The sequence below is a fragment of the Trichoderma breve genome, chromosome 3 (genome assembly GCF_028502605.1).
Source record: "Trichoderma breve strain T069 chromosome 3, whole genome shotgun sequence".
Lineage (NCBI taxonomy): Eukaryota > Fungi > Ascomycota > Sordariomycetes > Hypocreales > Hypocreaceae > Trichoderma > Trichoderma breve.
Window position 1 is genome coordinate 2,717,199 of NC_079234.1, and position 20,217 is coordinate 2,737,415.

At 51.8% G+C, this 20,217-nt stretch overlaps 6 protein-coding genes across 6 annotated transcripts; 3 read left to right on the forward strand and 3 right to left on the reverse strand.

Annotated features, from left to right (window-relative positions):
• Positions 1-926: 926 nt before the first annotated feature.
• T069G_05238 (SH2 domain-containing protein) lies at positions 927-5,335 on the reverse strand (the record flags this gene model as incomplete). Its single annotated transcript, XM_056172448.1, has 4 exons — positions 927-1,180; positions 1,240-4,861; positions 4,923-5,099; positions 5,162-5,335. The coding sequence occupies 4 exons, from the start codon at positions 5,333-5,335 to the stop codon at positions 927-929; spliced, it is 4,227 nt and encodes a 1,408-aa protein (XP_056029306.1).
• Positions 5,336-8,190: 2,855 nt separating this feature from the next.
• T069G_05239 (protein kinase domain-containing protein) lies at positions 8,191-9,913 on the forward strand (the record flags this gene model as incomplete). The annotated part of the gene is made up of 5 exons (XM_056172449.1): positions 8,191-8,475; positions 8,555-8,712; positions 8,791-9,319; positions 9,380-9,668; positions 9,738-9,913. The coding sequence occupies 5 exons, from the start codon at positions 8,191-8,193 to the stop codon at positions 9,911-9,913; spliced, it is 1,437 nt and encodes a 478-aa protein (XP_056029307.1).
• A 574-nt stretch (positions 9,914-10,487) lies between these two features.
• T069G_05240 (haloacid dehalogenase-like hydrolase domain-containing protein) lies at positions 10,488-11,657 on the reverse strand (the record flags this gene model as incomplete). Its single annotated transcript, XM_056172450.1, has 2 exons — positions 10,488-11,097; positions 11,542-11,657. The coding sequence occupies 2 exons, from the start codon at positions 11,655-11,657 to the stop codon at positions 10,488-10,490; spliced, it is 726 nt and encodes a 241-aa protein (XP_056029308.1).
• A 1,201-nt stretch (positions 11,658-12,858) lies between these two features.
• On the forward strand, positions 12,859-16,178 carry T069G_05241 (fusaric acid resistance protein-like domain-containing protein; the record flags this gene model as incomplete). The annotated part of the gene is made up of 4 exons (XM_056172451.1): positions 12,859-12,954; positions 13,038-15,376; positions 15,434-15,579; positions 15,643-16,178. The coding sequence occupies 4 exons, from the start codon at positions 12,859-12,861 to the stop codon at positions 16,176-16,178; spliced, it is 3,117 nt and encodes a 1,038-aa protein (XP_056029309.1).
• Positions 16,179-16,564: 386 nt separating this feature from the next.
• T069G_05242 (DNA polymerase alpha/epsilon subunit B domain-containing protein) lies at positions 16,565-18,973 on the reverse strand (the record flags this gene model as incomplete). The annotated part of the gene is made up of 3 exons (XM_056172452.1): positions 16,565-17,758; positions 17,819-18,215; positions 18,282-18,973. 3 exons carry the CDS (start codon positions 18,971-18,973, stop codon positions 16,565-16,567), a joined length of 2,283 nt encoding a protein of 760 aa, XP_056029310.1.
• A 329-nt stretch (positions 18,974-19,302) lies between these two features.
• Positions 19,303-20,146, forward strand: T069G_05243 (uncharacterized protein; the record flags this gene model as incomplete). Its single annotated transcript, XM_056172453.1, has 3 exons — positions 19,303-19,389; positions 19,453-19,994; positions 20,068-20,146. 3 exons carry the CDS (start codon positions 19,303-19,305, stop codon positions 20,144-20,146), a joined length of 708 nt encoding a protein of 235 aa, XP_056029311.1.
• Positions 20,147-20,217: the final 71 nt, after the last annotated feature.

Here is a 20,217-nt window from a genome sequence, read left to right on the forward strand (position 1 = left end):
GATACCTATTGATAGCAGGGCATCGCCTTAACCACTCGGCCAAAGTGTCTTATCATCTCTTATCGAATTAGGCTAGTAGTTGCCATCATATAGCCATATTGCAATGTGACCAAACTAGGACGACGAAGCCATCCGCTTTTGCCGCTGCGTTAGCATCATAATATGTAATACTGACGAATTATGCACAGACCAATCAGAAGACACTTTGGCCGAGTGGTTAAGGCGATGCCCTGCTATCAATAGGTATCATAGGCATTGTGTTCGCACGCGCAGGTTCGAATCCTGCAGGTGTCGCTCAATTCTTTTTTTGCCTTTTCATCCTCTTGATCCTCTTGAATAACAGCTATATGGGAGACTACTATTGGTTTCTTCTTCATTTTTGCTTCCATCAAGTTGTATCTTGCTGAGCTCTCCATACTCTCTATATACATACCTAAGCACGCTGAGTGTGATGGCACCTTGACGGGCTGTTCGTCGTTGGTCAAACACATTGGTAGCAAACATCACGAATAGCCCTTGCATCCATCTGCACGTAATCTGTATTTACCAATCTAGCTGCATCGATTCAAGAGCAGGCTTTGTTTGTTCCTAGTCAGTTGAAACAGTCGTCAACCCAGCTAGCCTCCCCCAAAACAACAAGTTACCTATTATTCTAATCTTTTGTTTTTTCCATGAATATTGCTTCTCATCCATGCCGTCCCCATAGCCCCAATCTTTCTCTGAAATAATGAACAATGAGGGGAAAAAAGTGATTTTCGCTCCCAAGGACTGCTATCGAGTTCCTCCCGAGCCAGTTTGAATCCGGACTTTCTACACAATGATACTAAATAATCAACACACACGAGTCATTAAATCTGTAACCCTAGATTTTCGCTTTTTCCATGTCCGCCTCCAGGCCACGTCTAGGTCATCATTATTCTCTCTTCTTAGCGCGCCCCCATCTTGGAAAACTCATTCTGGAACCGCAGCTTGAAACCGTTACACAGGGCACGCATGTCGGGATACTGGTATCCCCTGAGCTCAAATCCTTGAGGAATGGTTCGCACCGGTAGGCCGATGACGCGTGCCGTCTTGCTCGCCTTGAAGCATAGCCAAAAGTATCCCGGATGCTTGGTGTCGATGCAAAAGGCATATGCAGATCGGTTGGGGTTGGCATCCACATAAGTGATGAGCCATTTCTCTGCTTCAATGTTAGAATAATATTCACCTTGAGTGACAAGTTGGTTAAAGATGACTTACCAGTCTCGTTGCGTGACCTGTTTTGATACTTGTCGTTTCTCATCATCTCTTCGACCTTTCTGGCCATGGCCTTAACATGATCCACAATCAGTTCGTCAAGATCGCTGTAGGTGTATTTGCCACCTATCCGGAGGAGCTTGCCAACGGAAAACTCAGTATCCTTTTGCATTTCCAGGACGTCAATGTGTTGGTAAACGCCATCGGCAACCTTCCAGGTAATAGCCAGGTGGTCATTACCCTTTGAAGATGGTCGAATAATGACCTCGCCAGGAGGCTGCGATCCAAGGTACTCTTCCGCCTGGATTGAGTTGTAGGGCTTGAAGTTGGGGTGCTTGACCACACGCTGCGTCCTGCCTGTAGTCTTGTCTTTCTCACGAAGCTCCTCCTTGTCAGCGGCCTCTAGGGCATAATCCCAGCCGTCACGGCCAAAGTTGATGGGGGCCTTGTAGGGGACACGCAGAGACTCTTCCCGCATGGAAAGCTTGGCCATAAAATCCTTGTAGTTCATCTCAAGGATCTTGGCTTGCACCGTTTGCCCTGAGCTGAGGACGTCCTTGACAGAAGCCCGGTTCGATACTTCGTGGCCTTCTATCCTGCCTTCGATGCCGCAGTCCAGCTTCACAATGGCAAAGTCGTCTCTGACCATGCGTACGTTGACTGGAACAATCATGCCCTCGCAGAGGGTCAACTTGGTTTCACCTGTAAACATGGTGAAAATGTCAGACGGCGTAAGGAGCGCAAAGCTCCTGCGCAACTCTTCGTAGGGTGCTTGCAGTTCGGCACTGATGGCCTCGAGAGTAGCTCGCTTGCGTTGGCTGAAATTCCTCTGCAGCTGGTCGGCGTACTCATCAAGCACCAGCTCGTTGACCCTCTCCTGCTCATCTTGCTTGAAGAGCTTTCGCACAATGGCACCAGGTCCGTTCTCATCCGTCTCTGCTTTAACGTCCTCTTCGTCCAATTCAAGCGCATCTGCCGCCATCTTGCGGCCCAATTCGTAATCTTCAGGGTGAACACGAGTGTTGTCGAGAGGATCCGATGAGGGATTCGTTGCATCGTACTCGATATACAGAAAACTGGCACAGTTGTTCCACACACGGGGTCCAACAACTGGTAGCTTTCCGCTGTCTGGGTCGCCGACAAGCTCATCTCTTGTGTTGACTACGCCTCCGTTTGCGTTGATGGTCTTAATTACGCTGGTAGCCTTTCGCGGTCCCAATCCTGCAACGAAAGGGAGAAGGTTGGCCGTGTAAGTGTCCGTCATGGCATCGTTGATGTTGACTCCAACCATATTGACAGTATCAACCATGGCGGATTCCAAATATTTCATCAGCTTATCCGGAGGCAGCAAGCTTTGGCATGGGTGGAATGAGAGAGACGATACGTCTTTGCCAAGCGCAGCGTATTCTTTCATCGGGTTCTGCAAATACCGCGCCAAGGCGATGCAGTATCTTGTGATGGGGTTTAGAGAGGGGTGCTCAGCCATGGCACGAGGGCTGTCTTTGTAAAGGCGTGCGACTTCATCCTCGACGACAATGACTTCAAGCAGCTCGGTTCGGTAGTCGTTCGTCTCGGGGTCCTCAAACTCTGCTCCCATGAGGCTCTTTTCACTCACAAGGCCCTCCAAGTCGCGTACCAGCTTTTGCGTATCCGATGACCAGCCGCTGACACCAATGACATCAGGCCGCCGCCGCCGCACAAGCTCGACAAAGTTCTCGCGCTGTGTTTCGTCTCTGCCGAGGTTGCCAAACTTGCCTTGTTCAAGCACCCTGCCTTCTTCCTCCACCCAAGCCCAGCACACGGGGTCGCGAGTAGGATCGCCACCTCCGTTGGACAGAACGAGCACTCGCGGGGTGGTACCCAGGATCATCCCCTTGGGCTTGTAAGGAGCTTGATCAAGCTTGCGGTAGAACTCTTGTCGACACATCTTGAGAACTTCATCCTGACAAAAAGTCCGAATAACTTCCTTGATGTTCTTGGCCACAATCTTTTCCAGCTTGGGGTAGGCAAGGTCCAATACCTTTTTACGCTCCTCCCGCCACTGCTCTGCTCGATCACTGAAGTTCTCTGACTCGAACTCTTGGTAGAGTTGCCTCCGGAAATCGTATCGTGAAGGCATCTCGAGCTTAATCTCCACGAGGCCCTCTTCCTCGGCGCGCATCATCTTGAGGAACACTTCGGGTTGGTGTACCAGATCCGCGATGGCCTGGTTCTGGATGTACTTGATCTCGTAGTACGGGTGGGTGTCATCAATCTTTCGCAGGCCCTTGTCAGTTCGACGACAGCTAATTTCAGCCGCCTGGTAAAAGGAAGCTCTCAAGTACTTGCGCATCCGGGGACTGGCAAACAGCTCTTCAGCATACATTTGACGAGCAGCATTCATGACTTGATCACCGGTGTTAAAGCTGTCATCAAGCAGGCTGTCTGCCAAATCCATTGGATACTGCTCGTGATCATCCGGAGCAACCTTTCTACCTTGGCGAAGGGCATTCTTCGCTAGCTGGTCGGCAGTTATGCCGTAAGCTTTGACAAAGTAGTATGCTTTTCCATTGCGAACACGGTCAAAGAGTGAAGATTTTGAACCTGGGCGCTTCGTTTGCGATACGCTACCGGATAGAGTCGCAAGGTCCTTCAGTTTGTTGGCATACTGGAACTGCAGATAATCCTGCAGGTCCTGAATCTCTTCCATTGTGGTAGCCTCGGGAATCATCTCCTCAACCATGTCGTCTTGGACGTCCATGGATTTGAGATTCTCAAACGACTTCTCAAGCGAATTTCTCTTTTCCACGAATGAGCGAAATTTGATATCCAGCTCTAGGATTCTCCATAGATCATCCTGGTTCAGCAGCTTGTCTGACTGAATTGTATAATCGGGACCGTCGGGATCGTCCCTTGTGGACTTGCGAATTTTCTTGGAGTGGAGGAGGTAATCCTTTCGGTGCTGAAACACAAATGGAACCTCGACTTCGTCGACAATGAAGAACTCGAGTACTTTACCAACTGCCTTGCCAAAAGGGGCTTGGAGTTCCTGAGCCAAACCCTTCTTCGGCCATAGCTGGTTGGTAATCCATCGGGCCTCCTCCTTGAACTGATCGGGAGTGAGTTGCAGGTTCTTGAACGCTTTGCGATCGAGTTGAAAGCGTTCGGGCTCGTCTGTAAATCGAATCTCGTTATCCTCGTCGGTGAGCAATTTTTCCTTGAGCTGTGAAGGCTCAAAGACGTCCTTGAGCTCGATACCCTGCTCCTCTCTCTCTCGATCCTCCTCCTCTTCTTCCATCTGGAGTGCCCAATCGTAGTCTTCGCCGTTGCCAAAGATGGCCTCCATATCATCCAGCGCATCCTTGTCCAGGCCTGTCGTATCGACGACGCCACCGACACCGCGATCCCTAGGGCGGGCGACTTCGGCATCTTCCTGTTGGCGGATGCGCTCATCCTCATCTTCGGGGTAGTCTTCCTCGATGAAGTCGTCAAACTCGTCGACTTGGGAACGGAAACCAGGTCTACCGTAGCCACGTTGCTCGGCAGCGTCCTCGTCATCGTCTGCGAAGATTTCCTCCAGGCCTCGCTTTTCGTGGGCTGAATCGTCCTCGTCTCGGTGGCCGCGTTTGAGGCGTTTGAACTTTGACTAAATATGAGGTGTTAACAAAGCAAAAGGGTCAGACAAGCAGTGAGAGACTAACTGGTGCCTGAGGCTTTGGCTGTTCCCCAAACTGCTCGCCAATGAGTTCCAAATCTTCCTCGTCGAGTGCTTCTTCCTCTTCACGATTCCGATGCTCTCGCTTTCTCTTTACCGGCCGGCTGTCGACGTCGGACTCGACCTCTTCTTCCTCTTCGTCTTCATCGACAATGAAGCCCTCGCGAATCTAGGACAAGCAGTCGCGTTAGTCGGTGATCGTGTCAGCAGTCAACGGCGCTTCAGGATTACCTTGCGAGCCTCCTCTTCGTCATCATCGTCTTCTTCTTCTTCGCTAGAGTCGTCGACACGGGCGGATGGTTTCCTTCGACGTTCCTCGCCAGTATCTTCGTCGAAAGATTCGTCATCTTCCTCGTCATCCAACTCGGCCTCTCCCGAGATCAGGTCGCGCATAGCGGAGCTCATCTTGTCGGTGCCTGGCGCTATCGCGTTGGGAGGATGTCACAAGGTTGATCGAGGGACTCGCGTCCGAATTGGGCGCGGATAACGCAATTCAGCTAATAGCCGGATAGATTCCCGATGAAGACTGGCAGAAGGCCTTGATTCCGGCGAAAATCGTCAAAGAGCTCGATGAGGCCAACTGACTTCTCTCCTGACAAACCTACATGAATTTTTGAGCAGTCTCGGCGACCACCTTCAGCCTCGTGTCGCGTGTGGCAGGGGGTGAAGCGGAATTACATTTATCCGTTTTCAAATATGCTTATGTAACTACCTCGAGCTGCATGCTCCGCCATCAAATCCTCCGAAGCCTATCAAGCAGTTCACAAAATTGACTACAATAGGGTTTGGTTTCTCAAAAAGCTAAAAATGAGAGAAAGTGCATATAGGTGCCTAAAGATTCCCAGTACGTAGATGTTACATGGGCAGTCAAGATTATTTACGAACAATGCAAGGCAAATCTGTTCCTTTTACTTTCCACCGTCTCCCTTACCATTACCACACATCTCATACTTGAGCAGAGATCGCTGTATGTGTGCGTAGTTTGAACACGGCCGGGAATAAGGAGAATTATCTGCTCTTGGAAGATGGCTAGCAGCAATTTGTTGTGCTAGTATGCAGCCCAGTTGAATACGATACGCTCCCCCACCTCCAAATATTCGGCAAACGGCAAATACTGCAGCTGGCTCTAGTTTCAAGATCGGGCCTCAGCTCTGGATTGCTACAGTCCAGTCCAGTGTGGAGTCGTAGGCCTGATACCAGCATGTACGAGAATGCAAAAGCTGGCCCCGCAGGTTGCGGCAGCCCGGAGACTTAAATTAGAAGACGGATTAAAGACCCCACATCGACAACCAGCTATTGGTATCGAAAGAGAGGGAGCTTGAGAGCTTCGTGAAGCAGTGCTGCAAGGCGATTCGTATTGGTTCACTCGTCAACCAGTAGAAATGGCGAGTTGAATTATATCAGATCAGTAGATTGTGATATCACCATATGAACTGGTAACATCTACTATCAGACTGCCAAGCCTTTTTGTCGCTGTGCCAAGTTAACAAGAGCCGTACTGTGGATGTCCATGATACCCTGGAAGGACAACTTTACAGCTGAAATCGGATGATCCTGTATTATATGACTAGTCAACAGATACGGACGATGATCAATGACAGTTACTCCCTAGATGCTAAGCAAATTCCAGAATAAGATAAAGCTGCGCCAGTGAGCTGCCGCTATAAGAGAACATCGCAATAGGCAGGCCAGTTCATCCAAGTCATCCTAGGGACACATGTAGATGCCCTGAAACAACTTTTCGTAACACTACGTCATGGGGAATAATGGGTCGATATCCAAACAAGGCAACGCTCATGGAAGATGAGACGGCAAAGGTGCGTCTGGACTGGCATCAAAGGGACATTCGCCTGCGCTGGAGTCGTTAAACGGCCCTTGAGAAAGGAGATGGCGGGTTCTTTCACCTGAATCGTCCCGCAGCCAGACGCGCTAGTCGGATGCCATGCGTGTGTTTGCACCTCTACAAGTATTATATGTATGCACCTTTAGGGGTCAATGCCAGATCTGGGTACCTGATGCATGATTGGTGAGGGTCAAGCGCGCCCAGGAGCGTTTAACATGTTAGCCGGGTTTCATCCCTCTTGTGCTTCGTATACATGAGGCATCCCCATCTTTCAAAACATGTCCAAACGTGCCGGCTCTTCGCTAAGATGCGCGGGAATGGCCCGGGCCCCGCTGATGAGCCCAGCTGCCCGCGACTCGTGTGAGCATTTTGGTGATGATGAACACAACGAGCACGGAGTACGGAGTTGTGCTGATATGATCAGTGCGCTCCAAAGCTATGATAGGGGGAGCCAGGCTTGGGCGCCTAAACAAGGCCAGCGATTTAGGGGCTGGTGGTGGTGGCTCTTGGGGTCGCCCAAACAGGCAACGTGCATTCAACCACGATTCTTTTGGTGGCTGCTTGGCTATAAAAATAGAACTCGGTACAGCATGATTGGAGAAATTCTCCTGACGCGGGATTTCATCTCATGTCCTGGCGTTGGCAACTGGTCAAGTGCATTGTTGAAAAATCCTTTGCAGCCCGTCCGGAGATATTTAAATAAAGGGCGAGTGCAGGCCTCCACGAGAGTCAATTCAGTTGATCCACGGTCTTTCTTTGTTCAGACTGCCCTGAGCCTTTGTAGCTTCCAGGTTTTGCTCCAGACCCCAAACCGACCAGGATCACGTTATCTCTGCAGGACCCCACACTGGACCGCCGCAGCGCTACAAGGCACTGGGCACCACTAATTAACGTGCCCGTAGCCTCGACCATTTCGTGCACGGAGGACGGACAACTGCCCGTAAATATCCCCCACGGCTCCCGAACTTCGAGGGGTGTCCTCTATTCTGCGGAGAAGCGAAACTACCACCAGAAGCATTTTTGACGTGATACTCGCTTGCTGCTCTTTATCTCTCTGAGGCTGTATACGAGTATTCATCTAGGCAGGGCCAGCACAGCCGGAACCTGTTCGAAACCGACCGCCAGCGACTTGACGAAGAATCTGCGCTATTCCGAGCAGCGACGACACATCACTCTAGGTCCTCTCCCTACACGCCGAGGCTTTGAACTTCCATCCGCAGCCTTCCTCGAAGAGCACTGTCTGCTGGGCTAGCAAGGCTTTGCTTGTTTTTTTGCTTTGACTCTGGCGAGCCTTGCCCAAGTGATTTGAACTTGAGCCCCCTAATTGACATCGACGCTCGCCCCGCGCCTCGGTGTGCCAAGCATCGCCAATTCACCACTTCTTCTCCCGTTCAACATCATCAAACTTTTGCCCAACATGGCTGACGCTTTCGCACCGCGCACGATGAAGCGCAAGAACGTCAAGGGTCTTGCCCTGACGCCAGCAGCGCCACGACCTCCGCCACCGGCCGAAAATGGCAGACGGCCCTCAGAGGTTAACAAAGACGAAGCCGGGAAGGAGGAGCAGCTGGAAATTGGCATCGAATACAAGCTCGATCTGAGACCAGAGGAACTTGAAGTCATAAAAGAACTCGGATCCGGCAATGGCGGTACCGTTAGCAAAGTCAGGCATCTGACGACGGGGACCGTGATGGCTCGCAAGGTACTGTCCCTCTGGCCCTCCCCTGACCTACTTCCTGGGTGTCCCTAATGGAGCCTCTGAGCTAATGCTGGATACTTAGATTATACACGTTGAAGCCAAGAAGGAGATGCGAAGGCGAATTGTTCGAGAGCTTCAGATTATGCACGGATGCCACTCCGACTACATTGTTACATTTTATGGTGCCTTTTTGAATCACAACAACGATGTTATCATGTGTATGGAGTATATGGATGTTGGGTAAGTTTCATTGCATATATCCAAGATACGAGATTGGATCAACTGTACAGAATGTGACTGACTCTGGTATCCGAATAGTGCGCTTGACAGAGTTTCGAGAGTCTTTGGCCCAATTCGCGTGGATGTTTTGGGCAAGATTGCAGAGGCCACTCTGGGCGGTCTGACCTACCTCTACATCAAGCACCACATCATGCACCGAGATATCAAGCCGTCAAATATTCTCATCAACTCTCGCGGTTCCATCAAACTGTGCGACTTTGGAGTGTCTGGAGAGCTGGTCAACTCCATTGCCGATACCTTTGTCGGCACATCCACGTACATGGCCCCTGAGCGAATTCAGGGCGAGAAGTACACAGTCAAGTCGGACGTCTGGAGTTTTGGTTTGACTATTATGGAGCTTGCTATTGGCAAATTCCCCTTTGCAAGCGAGCACATTGACGAAGATGACTCGGGCCCCGCTGGAATTTTGGATCTGCTGCAGCAGATTGTCAACGAGCCGGCTCCGAAGCTTCCCAAGAGCGACGCTTTCCCCAGCATCCTGGAGGACATGGTACAGAAGTGCCTGTTTAAAGAGCCGGAGAAGCGGCCTACCCCACAAGAATTATTTGTAAGTTGATACCCCCCTTACCCTCGGCTTGTCGAATGGTGACTGAGACAATATTTCTAGGAGCGTGATCCTTTTGTGCAAGCTGCCAAGAGAACTCCGGTAGACCTTAAGGAGTGGGCATTTAGCCTAATGGAGAGGGACAACCGCAAGTCTCATCTGGTACCCCAGCTTTCGCCCAGCGGCACCCACGAACTGCTTCGATCAAGCGACTCATCGCCACAGTCGCGAAATGAGGAGCTGCCGCTCGACACACCCCAATTCGGAGACATCCCAATTGCTGGAGCTGGGATCCTCTCACCAAGAGATCAGCTGGCTACGCAAAACCGATCACCATCGCGAAATGGTGTTGGCGCGAGCCGGCCCGCTCATCCGGGCCTCGGACAACGGGTCCCCACAAACTCGTCTTCTGGCTATTCAGATGGCTCCCATCACTCTTCCCCCAACACCTTCAACCTTCCAGTCCGACCAGCGCCACCAACAAGTGCTTTTGCGCAAGGAGGATCGCAAAAATCGGCGTCAGACGAGGCACGAGGTCAGAGCCGGAGGCAAGTCAAAACCTACGGGCTGCCCCCGAACCCTTCATACGGCGTATAGGATCCGCCGCCACCATACTATTGAACCCTCTGACCTACTCGGATCTACACCCTCTCGTCAACTCTCTCTCTGCCTTAGCATCACCTCGGCGCAATTTCTTTCTTGATGGACATGTCTCTGTTCTGATTAGAGGCGCCAAACAAAATTGATAGCGAAAGAAGAAAATCTCTGGAACGATTATCTGGAATGAGCTGTGAAACAGCTATAAGTTACACATGGAAAGAAAAAACCACTTTGTTTTTTTTTTGTTGGTACACTTCAACGCAATGAAACCGCTTGGATCGTGTTACATGTTCTAGTGTGATGTACCTTATATGTAGCAAACGCAGAGCGTTTGAATCTAGCTACCCAGCTAAGCTGAGCAAATAACAGATGAGACGAATGAGAGAGAAAAGAAAAGTGACTTTTGCAAGTGAACATTAAATGAATTTTGTATTTGCCATTTCCCTCCCGTATACAAAGAGTATATATATATACGCCTATGTCCAATGTAGTGTTGGTGGACTTGTTTACATGTATTGTGCTTGATGCTGAGAAGCGCCTAAATCTAACGTTTGGATATATGCGAAAAAAATCACAATGGTAAACGCCCTGGTTCTATCACTCTCCCCTGAAATCCATTTTCCAGGATTTGAATTAAGTCGTTGAGCTTGTGGATTACCAAGTCGGTATGCTCATGGTTGGCCAGCTCCTTGTTCACATCGTTGAGCAGCAGCACGGTGGCCGCGCCCGCCAACCTCCCCGCCGTCAGATCATCGAGGGAATCGCCCACCATGATCAAGCCGCTGGTGTCCACGGCGCCGGAGCCGTCGACCAGGCCCCAGCTCTGGGCGATGTGCATGATACCTGCCGGATGGGGCTTAGGAGGGCGAAAGTCGCGGGTGATGACGGGATAGAACTGGGAGGCGGGCAGGAACTTTGAGATGAGGTGCTGGACGGGGATGTCGAAGTTGCGGGTGCAGATGGCCTTGGGCACCTGGTAGGCCTCGAGGTAGGACATGAGGTCCTGGAGGCCCGGCTGGGGCGTCTGCGAGGCCATGGCCTTGCGCTCGATGGCGCGGATGGCCTCGTGGGCGGGCGGCTGCTGGTGAGGGGGGAGCTTGTCGATGTGTTCGAGGATGTCCACTGACTGAGGGATGCCGAGGACGGAGCGCATTTCCCTGAACATGTATGTTTGAGGCTCACTATTGAGGATGTCAGAGGCAATGCGGATTTCTAAACAACATTTTCCCTCCTCTAAATCTCCTCATTCTCTTCTCCTCCCTTCTATTCTGTTCATCCTTTTGCCGTTCTCTTTCTTCCATCTTGTTCCGTGGCAGAATGAGGGGCACATAAACGCAGTAAGCAAAATGAGTCAGTGACAAGGCTGTTGAGCAAAACTTGCCATTGCCCAAATGCCACCCGACAATATGAAAGACAAATCACTTGATCTTGTCCCTAGGACTATAGGGCAATCACACTTGAGAGAAATATATAAGAAGAAAAAAGATTGAAGGCTTTTATAACAGAATGGGCTTCAGAAGAGAAGAGAAGAGCGTTGAAGTAAAAAGAAAGAAAAAACAAAGGAAAAGAGAGGGGGCATTAGGTAAGACAGCTCAATCATTAGCTGGCTGTAGGGTGTTTCATACCACAATGTCCCGTCCATGTCAAATATGATGCCCCTCAGTATCGGATCGCTGTGGAATGGTGACAGGCCGGCTGCTGCTCGCAAAGGGGCGAACCTTCGAGGCCCCGGAGCAGCCATGGCGGACATGAGCCGTCGTCGGATGAACGAGTAGGTGGCCAGCGTGGGCGATTTGGCGTATGCTGATGAAGAGGGAAGCGGGACAGAGACGCAGAAGCAAGAAGCGTCTAAGTGAGACGAGCAGACAGCGCGCCTGGGAGACTGCAAGACAGGATGGATGGGAGAAGGAAGAAGCGGCGCGGAACGGCGTGAGGAGCAGGCTTATCGTGATTTCTAACCAGCCAGGTCAGATAATAGCACAATGGCACTTGTTTTGGGCTCCATGAATGTGCACGGCGCCAAGCGTTAGAGTCAAGATCCGTTGCGTCTGGACATATGCAACAGGCTCAAACAGGCGACGGCACTGGAGCAAGGCCCGAGTTTAGGAGCGCCTGATAACGGAAGGCATCAAATCAGATCGTGGCTAGTGGGCGGTCGGTGGTGGTGGCGCAGCCCGAATGACAAGCTTCAAGCTGCTGTTGGACGTGCACAAGCGCCCAAATCAACATTAAATCACGCCGTCCGTGATGCATCTGATCAACAGCTCCATGCAATCCAAATCCCGACTCCCGCTAGCAGTGCTACTCGACTGTCACATCTAATAGTTTATTGCTTCGGCACTAGCATTGCCGTGGGTGCATGGGATGGCGACGGCCGATTGGAGGTGGCCCAAGAGATCGCCAAGGGTTCAAGGCTCCATGGCTCACGATCTGGCGGTAATTGCAAATTGACAGCTTGCCCCAACCCCAAAGCCCGGAGTACATACAGCTGGCCCACCTGCTGGCCCCGCTGCAAAGTGTCAACATAGTTCTACTCCGTAACGAGTGCCGGTACCTGAGCAGCCCAGCACTGGCGCTCCAGCACGCTCAGGGCCGCTAACGACCGCTGCGCCCCATGCCATAAGCTCCCGGCATTCGGTCCCGCCAAGTGTTTACAGTAGTGCACAGTACGAGTACGTGCACCTGATTCAATTTTCAAACTTGCTCCCGTCTCAATGCTCTCTCGTCACCGCGGCAGCTGGCTCAGCTAGCTTAGTACCTGAGCTTCCCACGATAGCAGCCCAACCCTGCCCTACCCAGCCATCAACCACCACACAGACGCCAGCAGCATCGCCTCCAGCAGCCGAATCGCGGGCTGACCTGGAGACACGGCTCGGGGCCTTTCTCGAGCCCATGAGAATGCTTGTTCTGTCCCGCAGCAGACGCGGCCGACGCTTCCAGCCATGAGCAGCTCCAACGGGAGCAGAGACAGCTCCAACTCCAGCTCCATGTCCTCGACGACGGCCGCATTGCCGCCCGCGCGTCCCTCCAAGAGGAGTGTACGTGAACTCGCCTTCCCCCTTCCAGATTACTCTGCATGAGGCGCTTTGCTAAACTCGGCCGTTTCGTTTCCTATCAATAGAAAATGCGCAATGGCACCTTCATCATCCCTGCCACGGGCGAGCGCTCCCGGCGCCAATTCACCCTCCGCACTCCCAGGACCCGGTCGCACTGCAATGGATCCGAGCGTCGTCCGCCAACAACTTCGGTGAATTCGGTTGGTCAGCATCTCCAGGCAGCTTCGAGAGCTGTGCGGACCAAGTCGTTGGCGGCCTGGCGATGGCTGCAGACTGACGAGGGCCGGCAGGTGCTCAAGTGCACGCTGGCATATCTCTTGGGCACTACGGCGACGTTTTGGCCGCCGTTGTCCAACTTCCTGGGCCGCCGGGATGGCAAACACATTGCGGCGACGTTGACAGTGTACTTCCACCCGGCCCGGACGGCTGGGTCCATGCTGGAGGCCGTTGTGATTGCCATTGTGGCCGTGGTATATGCCGAGCTGGTCTGTATGCTGTCGATGGGGATAGCCATTGCCTCTCGCGCCATCTCTGGATCTGCCGCTCCCGCACATGCCATCGTCTTACTTGTATGCATTGGGGGCGGCCTTGGCTTGGTCGGCTGGACTAAGCAGCGATTGAACCAGCCCCTTGTCAACACCGCCTCTACCTTGGCATCAATGGCCATTATATCCATCATTACCAAAGAAGAATCCGTCAATAATGGCTACTTCTCCGTGGATAAGATCATCCAGATGTTTAAGCTGTTATTGCTTGGAATCACCTTTACCGTGGCTGTGAACCTCCTGTTATGGCGCGTATCGGCAAGAAAGGTGTTGCGCCAATCTATCCTTACTGCAGCGGTGGCACTGAGTGATCGCTTGTCTTTTATCACCAGTGGGTTTTTAAACGGATCGGAGGATGAGGTCAACTCTCCCGAGTATGCCCAGGCATCCTCCCAGTATAACTCAGCGTATGCTCAGATAATGACAACTCTCCGAGAGTCTAAAATCGAGCAATACTTTCTCGGGAGAGAGGACATATACCGGTTGGATAAACGCCTAATCAAGTCGTTGGAAACGCTGTCACAGGCGACTGGGGGCCTGCGTAGTGCGCTCCAGACCCAGCTGACACTTCTGAAAGAGGGACCCAACTCTATTGTGGTGCCGCAATCACACTTATTTTCTCCGGAGCCAGCATCTGGAATGACTCGAAGTGTTTCATACTTTTCTGACGGCCTTTCAGTGATTGAAGAAGACGAATTCGAACGTCGTTCGGCCCTCAATAGCCACTCAGACCCTACGCTCGATAAGTCGCCCATCTTTCGTGTGCCATCCGATATATTTGCGCTCTTTTTGGCACTGCTGGGCCCTTCCATGAAGTCTTTGGCATATACTCTATCAGAAACGCTGAAAGAGAACCCCTTTGGCAAACACCCTGAAGACCAGGTGGCTGTCAATGTGCATCTGCGTGCTAGCCTCCGGGATGCGGTGAATCTGTACAACAATGCCAGAGGCAAGGCCCTTCGCGAATTATATCGAAGCATCGAGCTCGGAAGATCGCGAACCGAAAATATTCAAGCTGATATAGAGGAGGTTGCCGCTGCTTGTGGCCACTTTTCCTTCAGTTTACAGGCAGTGGCAGAAGAGATGGATGCGTACCTCGATGTGCTTGAGTCATTGCAAAATCCGGTGGCACACCAAGATCGAAGCTGGAGGTGGCTCAAGTTCTGGAGACACTGGAAGCTGTTTCAACGCCGCAGCGATCGCGATGCAGAACACGAACCCCTCCTGGTCAGAAAGTCGAGAGGCCGAATGAAGTCGCCTACCCCTCAGGGTCTACCTAAGGCCATGCTGAAGAAGAGAGACTCGTTTCACTGGGATGCCTCACCGCAGAAGTCCAATTCCTTTGTTCGCAAATGCTCACAGGCTTTACTAAAGTTTCTTCGGTTCCTAACGCGTGAGGATGTGATGTTTGGAATCAAAGTAGGTATTGGTGCCGTTTTATGGGCCATGCTTGCTTTCATCCCTGCTACAAGGCCAGTGTATCAACACTGGAGAGGCGAATGGGGTCTTCTATCCTACATGATTGTTGTCGGAATGACAACTGGTGCCTCCAACACAACGGGTAGCTCCCGATTTATTGGAACCCTGATAGGCGGAGCCTGTGCTTGCTTCGCATGGTCGATAAGCATGACCAATCCCTGGCTCCTTGAGCTCTGCACCGTCATTGTAGCGCTGGGGAACTTTTATGTGATTCTAGTCATGAAGAAGGCTCCTCTGGGGAGAATTTCGCTTCTGGCATACAACGTCATTGTGCTGTATGCTTACAGCTTGACGCAAGATGTGGACGATGACGATGACGATGAGGGTGGGATAGATCCTCTCATTTTCGAGATTACGTACCATCGTGTAGTGGCGGTTACGTTGGGAATCCTGTGGGGTATTCTTGTCTGTCGATTGCTGTGGCCAATCTCTGGAAGGAAGAAATTCAGAGAGGGACTCTCGGTATTGTATCTGCAGCTTGGGCTCATTTGGAAGCGCGGACCTCTGGCTGCCTTGCTAGAGGGGGGTGATGAAGGCATGGATTTCATGAAGGAGGGCGAACAGATAGCCCTTCGGCGATATGGTATGGTTAACACCCCCTTTACGTGTCTGATTATTCTCGCTAATTAGTGTTATCTGTATACAGTTTTCAAACTGGAGTCGCTGCGAGACTCTGCTAAATCTGAGTTTGAACTTCGTGGGCCGTTCCCTGAAGCGGCCTATGGCCGAATTATGCGCTCTACGAAGCACATACTGGACGGCCTCTACGCCATGCGTCTCATTACACAGCGTCGAGACACGCTCTCAGAGGGCGAGAGTGCCCTGCTAGAAATCACGGCTGCTGAAAGGGTGCAGCTGTGTGAACGCCTGTGCCACGTTTTCCAAGTCCTGGCATCGTGTGTTATGCTAGAGTATCCTCTTACGGATGCCATTCCTACTATTGACCGCACGAGAGACCGCCTTTTGAATAAAATCTATCAATATCGCAAGAATCATATGGAGATGAATCTGAGAAACGGCGAGGACGATGCTGTCCAAGCCATGACGGAAGAAAAAGATTATGCTTTGCTTTATGCGTATACCCTTGTTACGGCGCAGGTGGCCGCCGAGTTGAAGAAGATTAAGAAGGAGATTGAGGGGTTGTATGGAGTCTTGCATCAGGATGAGCTGCTGTTGGAATAATATACGAGAAGAAGCAAGACGGAATATGACGAGTGAAAGGGTGTTTTTAGATACCCAAGCATACACGACTTTTTGGGGTAAAATAATATGGGTTTGGATATTTCATAACGGGAAGGATCAAATGAAGCATATGAAGCGAATCATGATGGCGCACGGCTTTTGATTTCTTGAATATCTAGATATATAACATGGCAATATCGTGTCTCGGTTTGATCAATCCTCATAATAATGTTATTTCATGTCCATTGTCTAGTCGTCCCTGACTAGGGAGTTATTTCATGCGTTACGTGATGCTACATCTAATTCCATATCCCACCAAGCAAGATTCCCTTTTCTTCCCTTATATCAACAGACCTTATTTCCCTCTAATGCTTGTGCCTACATGATTACAAAGTACACTCCCTCAGCTTCCCCAGCCGCCCAATTTCATACTCTACCCATCTTCCAACGCCCTTCCGCCCAGGCACGAGTATACTCCCCGGGTTCATGACATGGCACCCTTCATACGTGATGCAAAATGGCGGCGCCGTCGTATCGATGAGCGCCATGGCAGTGGGCAAGGGGTATAAATGCAGCGCGGAAGCGTAATCCCAGTGCACGGGGCGGGTAGATTGGCGAAAAGGGGAGAGGTAGCCCTGGTCGAGGATCGTCTTGACGAGTTTCTGGGCTGTTTTCACGTCGAGAGGAAGAGAAGAAGAGGTGTTGGCGGAGGGTTTGTCAGCGGCAGCCGAGTCAAGATCCATGGCGTCGTCCTCGACAGCAGGTGACGCTGATGGGAGATCGGGAGAGGCGTTGCCTTCTTCTGGCGCACCATCTGTTTCGGCCGCGGGTTTGCGCTTGAGAGTTACCGAGGTACGTCTCAGCCTGGCGGATATATCGTCTCTAAACAAGACAAGCTCGTGGTTTGGTCCGAAAAGCGACATTCTGCTTGGGTTGCTCGTCCACACAGCAGAACCCTGAACGCCCGTGTTGCCAGCTTCGGCATTGGCCGTGGCAAAAGCCCGACGAATGCGCGAGGTGAACATTTCAGGGACAGGTTTTCGAGGCAGTGGCACGGACGCACCACCTGTGAAGGAAGAGACCCAGCCATCGTTGTCGCCGGGAACGAAGACAAAGGTGGAGGACTGGAGAAGCGTAGGGAAGTCGGAAAAGGTAGAGGCAAGGGCGTCAAAGTACTCTTTGTACTCAATGCTGCCGCCGCTGCCACCTCGGGCCATGACGGCGTGTTGCGTGAAGTTGCCGGCCAGGACGAATGTGAGGGGCGATGTGCCTTCGGGCTCGGCGGCGTATAATGACAGGATCTTGCGGAGAGCTTGAAGGGCTCGCGGCTGGTCGAGGTTGATTTCACCAATGATGACGACGCGATTCCGCGAGGGCATGTCTTCTTCAGGGGCCGGCTGTAGTAATCTTCTTTCCAGCCTTCGCATCTTGGATCCGACTGCACGCTCACTACCGACGCCGAGGAAGTCGATCCAGCCGAAGCCTCCCCCGATGGTCTGGTCATGGTCGGTTCCATCAAGCCCACTGATTCCGAGAGTCGACTTACGCTTCTCGCAAGGGGGCTGTCCGATGAAGAATCCCTGGAATCGGCCACCAAGAGTGCCTCCAACACCGCTACTGCCACTCAGACCTTTACCAACTGATTCTTCCTCCTCCTCGTACACGCCGTCTACCAGGACCATCATTCCGGGGCAAAACCATGCTGAATCATCGGGGATAGCAACCGCCTGTGAAACATCAAGGGCAATGGTGCCTGTCAAGTCACTTATAGCAAGGTCTCCTGTCGGTAGGATATTCAACTGGCCTAGGAGCATGTGATTGCTTCCATGCCGACCGAGCAAATTGGCGATGGGCGTGATTCTGAGAGATTGTTGGTTGGAGAGCGAGCGTTGTAGAGTATGTTTGCGGGATGAAGTGACGGAGGAGGTCTGGAAGGATTCGTTTCGGAGGAGACGTTGGTGAATGACGTGGTAGCGGTTTCGGAAGACGGTGGTTTTGTGAGAAGCTGGAGGTAGTAATGAGGGCTTGGCCGTATCTCTATATTCTGCGTGTAAGCTTGAATTGTAGTGCAAGATGAACAGAGGGCAATGTGGCATATCTCACCTTTCAAAGTGTTTCTTATCCACGTTGTAAAGGAGCCGCGGCTGGTCATAGGCGTCAATGACCTTGAGCCAGGCACGAGCATCACTAGCATCCTCGTCATCATCTGCCTCCTCTTGCACCCCCAATCCAGACATGCCAAAGCTGGCGTTGCTGTCTTGCCGAGGGAGTGCTGTTGGCCTGATGCCGAGTCTGGTGTTGATTGTATCATTGTCGTTGATCTCCAACATGCTGTCTCCCCGTGGAAGCCCTCTGCCCTGGCCCATGATCTTGCCGCCACTCATGTTTCCCTCCAGCGTCTTGAGAATATCTTGCAGCTCCTTGCTCGCCCCCTCCACCATAACGCCTCCATTTCGATTCTTCCAGCTTCTCGCCACCTCCTCCAGCACTCTTTCTGCCAGGCCTTCCTCACGCCATCCCGAGCCGCAGTGTCGCCCGATGAAGGACGCAAGCTCCTGCAGTGCAGACGAAGTGAGCGTTAGCGAGTGTTTCTTTGTGAATGTGCGGAAGGCGAGCGGTCGGAGAGTCGCCGGCGGGAGGATGATGGGAAGGATCGCGGCTTTGGGGGCATTGATGCTGAATGGCTTCGGAGGGTGGACTGGAGTTCCGAATGCCGGCGACGATGAGGGCGCCACTGATGATGATGGAATCAGTGGACGCTGCTTGCGGAAGATGGGGGCCGGTGTTTTGTCCATGGTTTGATGCTGTCGAGGTTAAGAGCTTGAAGCCGGCATCGCATCGAACAACAAGGGATAGAAGGGTCGAGACAGCAATTGCCCGATTTTTAGCTGATAGCCCACCTTGAGCTCGTCTATCGCGACCTTTTGGAGGGGAGACCGCGTCGACGCGTCTAATTGATTTCTCTTAGATGCATAAATGCGCATACCGGGGAGCGTGGGGTAAAGTCTGAGCTGCCGGAAGCTCAAGCTCTGAATGACCTCATTGGCGATTTAATTTGCTGGGCTATTTTTTCATTAACATCTCCCTCTACTTATATCCAATTGGGACTTGTAAAATCACAAACATGATATCAACCAAATTCCGAATAGCTCACCAAGGCTCAAGAGTGTTTCTCAGAGCAGTGTCTACGCTAAAGAATAACTCATACATTGTCAGTCGCAAACGCAAAGCCGGTTTACACTGAGAACTGATGAGCTTACCAAATCCACTTCAGAAAGTCTTTGACAATGCAGCAGCACCTTCATCACATATCCTCACCTATCTAGACTCAAATCCTCCCTCTCAAACGCTTGCAATTGGCGTTACTACAACAGTTCCCCCAACACCTCATTCATTTACACAGAATCCAAAGTTTGTGTCGATTCTCAACGAGGTTGTATCTGAATACGGCCATCAAGATGAAGATGTGATTGCGCAAGCAAAAGCCTTTGCCAGCCCAGGAGGGTTCAATCTCGGATCCGGTGGCTCATTCTTCCCCGGTCAGCACCAACAGCGCCATCGAGGATCTTCCCGGAAGCAGGGAGGAGGCGGCGGAGCTGGAGGAGATGGAGCCGGAGGAGCGAGTGCGCAGGGCGGGCCGGGCGGTGCAGGCCGAGGCGGGTTCGTTCATCTAAGCGATCGCAGGAATCCGCCTGACTTTGGCCGGATTGCCTGGCCGGAAGATATCCTGGGGAGCGTTGAAGTGGATGAGTCTGGAGAAGTCGTCGGAAAGCTTCAGCCAAGCGGGACGTACAGAATCGTGACGAATGAAGGAATGTAAGTTTTGGAAAGATCCAGCTGTTTATCATCTCCCTCCTTTCTCTTTATTAGCTAACTTTACTGTTTCAAGCCTTGGACTGAGCCCGTTCTTGAGAGGCAAGCTGATAGATAGGCTCCGTAAGGAAGAGGCGAAGGAGAGAGGATCTTAATGCTCATATTGCTTAGGGACAGGGCGCGGATGTACACTAGGAATAAAAGAAAGCTAATGCGTATGTCGGAT